At 41.5% G+C, this 8,306-nt stretch overlaps 1 protein-coding gene across 2 annotated transcripts in view; it reads left to right on the forward strand.

Moving 5' to 3' along the window:
• The window catches only part of Oxsr1 (oxidative stress responsive kinase 1), an 86,641-nt gene that overhangs the window by 29,465 nt on the left and 48,870 nt on the right, over positions 1 to 8,306 (forward strand). For both annotated transcript variants that reach the window (XM_028767372.1, XM_028767373.1), the window contains one exon: positions 4,873 to 5,014. In XM_028767372.1, the coding sequence (XP_028623205.1) occupies positions 4,873 to 5,014 (142 nt within the window). The remainder of the gene's footprint in view (positions 1 to 4,872; positions 5,015 to 8,306) is intronic.

Raw genomic sequence — 8,306 nt, forward strand, 5'->3', positions numbered from 1 at the left:
GAGGAGAGACTAATAGCTAGCTAAGTTTTTAAATGAGTTTATTTTTGTTTTAAAATGGATCTTTCCATAGCGTAAAGTAGGGAGAACGATGTGTTGATTAGGTCACATGATTGAATTAATTGCCAGTTTAACAGGCATCTTACCTCTGCAGCTGCTTCACTTTGTCCATATTATTATTTTCTTTAAAATGTCTTTAACATTTTTTACTTTTATTAGATGTATTTATTTATATGTATGTAGTGCATCGTGTGTACACGCAGCGCCTACGGAAGTCAGAAGAGGGCATTGGATCTCTTGGAACTAGAGACAGTTGTGAACCATCATGTGGCTGCTGGGAACTGAACCTAGGTTCTCTGCAAGAGCAACAAGTGCTCTTAGCCACTGAGCTGTGTCTGTGGACATTATTTTGATAATTAGTGTGATTTCCTTGGAGAGTTCAGGTTCTGCGTTACTGTCTCTCCATGCCCAGGTGGTGATGGCACACAGATTATTTGGGGAGTAGAAGAGCTATATTTTTAACTTTTTGCTTTGTTACAAAATTTGTACTAAATCTCATTTTTTTTTTTAGTATTTTATTTGCTTTATTCTAAAAATGCTTGGGTTTTATTTATTTTTCTTTTGAAAATTTCTTTTTGAGATAGGTATAAGGTATATAAAGGCTGGCTTCTGGCCTCTTCCAACATGGTGTGTTTTGAGGCTCACCTCCTATTTATTTAGTCTCCAATGCTGGGGTTACAAGAGACCACCATACTTGGTTATGCATTGCTGGGGATCAAACCCAAACTCATGCCTGCTAGATGAGCACCTTGCCAACTGAGTGCATTCCAACCTGCAGCACATGGAGTTTGCTGGATAGCTGTCATCAAAGCAGTGTAGGTTGTTACAGTGTCTGTTACAGTGCAGCCTCTTGGGCTCATAATGATGGAATGACAGTTTCTAGGGTCCGGAAGCCCACTGTTTCTCTGTTGCTGTTGTTTGGTTGGTTTTACTAGCTTGCATGTTAAAGTTCAAGCACTTGAGATTTCTTTGTACACTATTCCTTGCAGATGTGGTTAAGGACAAAATACAGCACACACTCCTTCAGCTGTTCCCCAGCTCCCTACCGTAGTTAATTGGGTTAGTTGGGCTGTCAGTGACCATGGCTAGTCTCCTTTGCTTACCATGTTTACCTTCATCTTTGTTACAGTTCACAGAAATTTCTGTGTAACTTTAATGTTTGAGGAGAGAAGATTGTAATCACCATCATTGAATTAAATGCTATATGTTGTTGAATAAATCATGTGGATAACTCTGTGTTGTATATGTTCTCCCTAGTTTTCATGTCTGCCTGACACACTAGGGTCATCTGCAAAAAAGGAATCTTAATCCAGAAATGCTTCCATAGGATTAGCTTGTTGCCACATCTGTGGGCATTTTCTTTCTCTCTCTCTCTCTCTCTCTCTCTCTCTCTCTCTCTCTCTCTCTCTCTCTTCCTTCCCCCTTCCTTCCTTCCTTCCTTCCTTCCTTCCTTCCTTCCTTTTCTCTTTCTTTCTTTCTTTCTTTCTTTCTTTCTTCCTTTCTTCCTTCCTTTCTTCCTTCCTTTCTTCCTTCCCTTCCTTCCTTCCTTCCTTCCTTCCTTCCTTCCTTCCTTCTTTCTTTCTTTCTTTCTTTCTTTCTTTCTTTCTTTCTTTCTTTCTTTCGACAGGGTTTCTCTGTATAGCCCTTGTTGTCCTGGAACTAGCTTTGGAGAACAGGCTGGCCTTGAACTCCTAGAGTTCTGCATGCTTCTGCCTCCCGAGTGCTGGAATTGAAAGCATGCACTACTACTGCCAGGCCTGTGGTGAGTTTTCTTGATTAATGATGGGAAGGGTCCATCTCACTGAGGTGCTATGGGTGGTGCCACCCATATGGGTGCTATGAGAAAGCACCTTCCACAGCCCCTATATCAGCTCCTTCCTCCAGCTTCCTGCCCTGTGAGGATTCCTGTCCTGATTTTCCCCAGCAGTTCAGTGTGACTTGAAAGCTATAAGTTGAAATAATTTTTTTCTGTCCTGTTGTGTGTTTCACCACAGCAGTAGGAACTCTTAACTCAGACCATGTACTCTTTTGATATGTCAGACAAGTAGCTCCTTGAAGTCAGCCAACATATCAGATCATGTTTTTTTTTTTTTTTTTTTTTTTCTTTTGAGATATGATGTCTGTATATAGTCCTGGCTGTCTTAGAGCTCATCTAGCCCAGGCTGGCCCTGAACTCACAGAGATCTGCCTGCTTTTGCCTCCCAGATGTGGGATTAACAGCCTGTGCCACCATGGCTGACATATATATCTTATTTTGTAACAAGTTCTAGATAATAATATAATAGAACTTCCTTGAAATTTTCATTTAATTTTTATGTTTTCTTTTGTTTTATGGTGTTTTGAGACAGGAGCTTATTGTGGGCTAGGCTAATCTGGAATTTAGTGTATAGTACACTGGCCTTGAATTTATGACAGACATCCTCTTGAGCCGTGAATGCTAGGAATACAGCGTGGGCAGAATTATCAAATGAATACATTTTGTTGATTTTAAATTCTATCAGGAGTTTCCCTATTTCCAATCTTTATTTTAAAAATTCTTAAAGTTTGCAACATGGAACTTTATCTTCTCGCTAAATAGTTTTTGTGGCCTTTTTTAGAAGAGTGAACCATTGATTTGGTCACTTTGCTTCAGGGTTTAGCATGCGTTTGATAAACTCTAGGGAACTGAACTTCTTCCTCGGCCCTCTGGATTGCAAGTTCATAAATTCCAGTGTCAAGGAAGGGAAAGCTGTCCTATAATAATGTACTAGGAAGTGTTGTGTAGCATTTAGGACCTCTCTGGTTCCTTATCTCTAGCAGAATAAAGTGTCCGTCTCCTGCTGGAAGTGGTAGTGGGCTGGCTCCCAGAGGCAGAGTAATGAGACTCTCACTTGCAACCAGTTCTGCCCTCTTCAGTCCTCTTTCCTCCCCTCCCTTCTCTTCATATGGCATGGGTGCTGGAACTTCAGGTAGGGAGTACTTTCTTTTTTCTTTCTTAATTTAAGCCTGTATTACTACACTGTGTAGCTCTGGCTGAACAGGAACTCACTCTGTAGAGCCTTGTCTCTGCCTCCAAGAGCAGCTGGGGCATCACTTCCTGTATTTGTCCTTCAGGCACTGAAGTTCATTGTCTCTAGTCTGCTTTCTTCTTATCTCTCGGGTTCTTTTTTCTTGCTTAGTCTGGAGGGAATGTGGCCCACTGAGGCATCAGGCTTGATCACACCTGTGTTCTATCATGGATGTCTTCTGTGGACTGCTCCAGAGGCTTAAAAGCCTTCTAGAAGCCTTAGCACAGGATTCAGTGTCAGTTTTCTTAAGCACTTTGCTGCTGCAGCTGCTATTACTAAATCAGGCATTGAATCATGGGATTATCTTGTTTGAGAGGGGACTTGGAGGCCATATCTCCAAGTTGAGATTGCCGCTGAGCTCTCTATGGCCACTGAGCATGGTCTTCAGCTCCAGCCCTCCTGCTGCACTTCCACGTTCGAGGATTATATTGATGAGCCACCACACCTGACTCAAGTCATTGGATCTAAAGGAAGCTTGTGTTGACAGTGCAATGCTTTGGTTTTGAGAACTGAGGCTAGGGTACTCTACCACCAAGCTGCACCACTGGTCTCCTGAATTACGATTTTCTATGTATTTGAATTAACTTCTTTAGGTGAGTTAAGCAAGAGCAGGCAGTATAGTACATTTTCAGTGGGACCTAGTGGCTTTATTTTATTGAAGAAAAATTTTAGAGAAAGCGGGGGAATATAGGTAGTGAATAGTGCCTGCTTACCAATGGAGTCCTTGCTATGCATTTTTGAGTCTTTGTTGAGAGTTTTTGAGTGTAAGGAGTTTGCTCGTCAGGGTTATGCAGTTTTAGCTGCTCTGCTTGTTGAGCAGCAGCTTCACCGGGAAAGGAGTTGGAGTGCTGAGACATCTGGGCATGCCTTCGTGGAGAGCTGAAGGTGCTTTTAGCCCTGGCTGTACCTTTGCCTTGCCTGGTTTCTTTATGTACTTGATCATTGCATTAGGGTTCTCCAGAGTAACAGCTTAGAGAGGTACAAAGGGGATTTATTAGAATGACTTACAGGCTGTGGTCCAGCTAATCCAACAGTGGCTGCCTGTGAACAGAAGGTCCAAGGATCTAGTAGATGTTCAGTCCAGAAGTCTGGTATCTGAGCTGGTTTCCAGAAGTCTGCTGCCAGTGAAGGAGTGGGTTTGCTAGCAATGGCAAGGGCAAGCAGGCAGTGAAGCTTCTGTGTCCTTATGTAGACTTCCAGCAGGGTGTGTCCCAGGTTAGAGATCCAGATTAGAAGTGGACCTTCCTATTTCAAATTAAGCAAAAATCCCTCACAGGTGTGCCCCTCTGTTTCGGGGTTTTTAGATAATTTGGATGTACTCAAGTTGACAACCAAGAGTTGCTGTGAGTTTTACTTTCCGTGTGTTTCTTCATTGATTTGACTTGTATTTTAATTGTATTTTTACATTCTTAGTTATAAAATACTACACAATCTAATCTAGGTTGAAAACTTCTTTGGTTTGTGGTATTATATTTAGAATGTTACTGATTGGTGTGGTTTACCCAGGGGATTCTTCAGAGATGACTAGAAATCCTACACTAGCCTTTCCAAGTTCTCATTAGAAATCTAAAAGACATGCTGGTGTAGCATACCACAGGGTATTAATTACTCTGTTTTAGGTTGGAATTTCCAGTGTGAAGCATCTATATTTCCTTGTATTTACTATTCTTTCCTTTCTTTCTTACGTAATTTATTTTATGTGAATGTTCTAAGTGGTTTGAATTATTGAATGAGTTAATTTTTAGAGGGCTGTGTTTTCTGTTTTCAGGTTCTGTTCTGGATATTATTAAACACATTGTGGCAAAGGGAGAGCATAAGAGTGGAGTTCTGGATGAGCCAACCATCGCTACAATTCTGCGAGAAGTCTTAGAAGGATTGGAATACCTCCATAAGAACGGGCAGATTCACAGGTGCGTGAGTGTCCACTGTCCTCCTCCATAGCAAGTTCAGGCTGTGCTTTGTCTCATTGAGGACACTTTCTTTCATTTATGAGTTTGTTTTACTTTTGAGCCCTGTACTTTTTGCATTGCTAGTTTCAGTTTGTTTTGCTTATTACAGTGTGAATTATATACAACCTATAAATATTAAGAAAGTGATAAATATTAAAAAAAAAAACGAAAAGTAAGCCAGTCATAGTGGCACATGTCTTTAATCCCAGCACTTGGAAGGCAGAGGCAGGTGATTGTCTGTTGAGTTTGAGGACAGCCTGGTCTACATGCAGGTTTGGGGACAGCCAAGGCTAGATAGTAAGGCCCTCTCTCAAAGAACAAACAAACAAAAGTAGTATTTTAGTAAAGTTGGAAAATGAAAAAAAAAACAAAAACAATTTACTTTCTGCCAAGAAGACACTCACTGGTTTGAGATATTGGTTTCTATTTTCTTTTCTGTTTCTTAACGTGCTTAAGATAATGGTACTTACATAATTTTGTCTCTCATTTTTGAGGTGCTAGGGATTGAACTCAGACTCTTGTTCATGTTATACAAGTATTTTACAACAGAGCTGTATATTGTTAGCCATAAAAAACAAAGACAAAAGCAAAAACAAAACAAAACAAAAAAAACCAAAATACCATTCCAACTTTTGAAAGTCTTGCTAACTTGCCCAGGCTGATTTCAGCTCCGGATCCCTTTGCCATAACTGTCCAGGCCCTGGAGTCACAGGCATACGCCACCTTGTCCACACCTCTGGAAGAGCACTCAGTGCTCTTAACCACTGAGCCATATCTCCAGCCCTTTATTTATTTATTTATTTATTTATTTATTTATTAATTTATTTATTTATTGTTTGTTTGTTTGTTTGTTTTTGTTTTTGTGAGACATGGTTTCTCCGTGTAGCCCTGGCTGTCCTGAAACTCACTCTGTAGACCAGGCTGGCCTTGGATTCCAGCCCTATATTTATATCTTAAATATTTTTCCAAATTATTGAAAAGTTCTTTGTAAACAAATACTTCTTTAGTTAAAGCTTTAATTTTTTTTCTTTTTAGATAGTCAGCACAGTCTAGACTTAGTGCTGTTCCCTGGGGACTGAGTGATAGACATTGGACATGTGGTCTGCGAGCCCTTTCCTCCTCATGCAGGCTGTTGTCTGGTCCAGGGGAGTTGTTATTGCTTGTGGAAGTGGAAGGCTTTTTCCTAAGCCATCTTTTGCTGCTGGGTAAGGAATTGGCACACACAGGTCCTGTGGAGGGTTAGGGTTTTTTAGTAGCACTTTCAACATTTTTATAAAGGATTCTTTTTGAAATTTTCTCCTATTTCTCTATCACTAAATAAACAAGCAGACAAATAAATAACATCCCAGTTCTAATGTATGTATGTATGTATGTATGTATGTATCTGAGTAAATAACCTTGTAATCATAAATGTCATGTGTATCCTGGTTTGTAGCTTACAGTAACCAACCATCTTGACTTCAGATACCTGAGAAAAGCATCAGAAACAGTCACAGAGATGTTTCATATTGTCAGGTCCATCAGAGTCAGTCGCAGAGACGTGTCAGATTGTCAGGTCCATTTATTTAATATTTATTTTTCCACAGTTTCATCCATGTATGCAATAGTACTCTGATACTGTTCCTGCCCCATCATCCTCTCACCCTTTTCACTTGTTTGAGCATAGTTCTGGGATTGCTTATTTGATGGGAGCCCGTTAGAAGTGGCTATACCACTTAGGAATGCAACCTTTCCTCTCTCTGGAATCAAATTGCTTGTAGCCCATCAAGGAGGCTTTATGAAAAACAACATGATGGGATGTTGGTGGGGGCCTCGTCTTGTGCAGATAGCCACTTCTGTTGTGAATTCATAGGTATAGCAGCCATGGTATGCATAGAGCATAATGCCTGACAACACTCTGGTTCTTACATTCTTTCTTTCCGCTTCTGAATCTCCCCAGAGTCTTAGAGAGGGTGATATGGATATCTTTCTTAGAGCCAAGGGCTCACAGTTAATTGATTTTCAGCATTTTGACCAGTTAGGAGTTTCTGTATTACTAGTGATCCACTGTAACCAGAAGCTTCTCCAGCCAGGGCTCAGAACGTTAATCTGTGAGTATAAACAAATATCTAGAAGACAGTTTGACATCATGTTCATTTAGAAAAGTCAGGTTCCTATTTAGGGCCTATGGCTGAACCATGGGCTTGTGACCAGGTATAGTGACCAGGTATAGTACCAGACATGAATTTCTCCTGTGGAAAGGGTATCAAGTCCAGTCAGATAGTGGCTGGTTACTTCCACGGCAGTCATAGATCAGTTGACAGATCTTGCCTGACAGGTTGACATTGAAGCCGAAAGAGTTCATAGCTAAGTAAGACAGTAAGACTGCCGACTAGTTTTTTTCTGTGTTTCATGTTGCTTTCTGTTGCTGTGATTAATGCCATGACCAAAAGCAGCTTGGAGTGGGGTGTGGTTTATTTAACTTACAAATCAATGCATATATTTTAAGCGGTAGCTGTGAAGGAATGCTGCTTACTGGTTTGCTCAGGTAGCTTTCTTGTAGTGCCCAGGCTACCTGCCTAGGGATGACACTGCCCACACTTGACTAGACCCATATCAATTAGGAAGTAATAAAATTCCTCACAGACACGGCCTTCGGCAATTCTTGGGTTGAGGTTCCTTTTCTCAGTTGACTCTAGTGTGTGTCAGGTTGACACCTGAATCATGACCTTCTCCCTGCGGCCTGTGTTCTGTCACTGCAATAGCTATCCAGCAGGAAGGAGGCTTCTAGCTCAGTTCCAGCTTGAATTCTCTGTGTCCTGCAGCCAGAGTCTCTGGCCTCTTCAGCAATAGGGTTTTTAAAGCCTTGTTTGTGTGCGTCCATGGGATGGGCGCCTGCACCTACACTTGTCCACTGTGTGTGTGCTTGCTGTATGGAGAGGATGTCATAGTCTCTGCAACTGGAGGTACAGGTTCTTGACAGTCGCCTGATTGTGGGTGCTAGAGACCAGACTGGGGCCCTCCGCCAAAGTAGAATGCACTCTACATTGAGCCATCCCTCAGCTCAGTATTTCTGATACGTCTCATTAACTTGTGGCCACCGTTGTGCCAACGTTAAGACAGCGATAACTCTGTAACTCCCAAGCCCTGTAAGTGCTTTTCCTCTTGCTGCTCTCAGCATAGTCTTCCTTCTGGGTTGGGCTTTAACAGTCTCACTGTATTGCTGTTGGGCTCACACATTGGTTTGTATGTGTGGTTTCCCTCCCTCCCTCCC

Source organism: Grammomys surdaster, unplaced genomic scaffold, assembly GCF_004785775.1.
Source record: "Grammomys surdaster isolate TR1022 unplaced genomic scaffold, NIH_TR_1.0 172, whole genome shotgun sequence".
NCBI classification, from domain to species: domain Eukaryota; kingdom Metazoa; phylum Chordata; class Mammalia; order Rodentia; family Muridae; genus Grammomys; species Grammomys surdaster.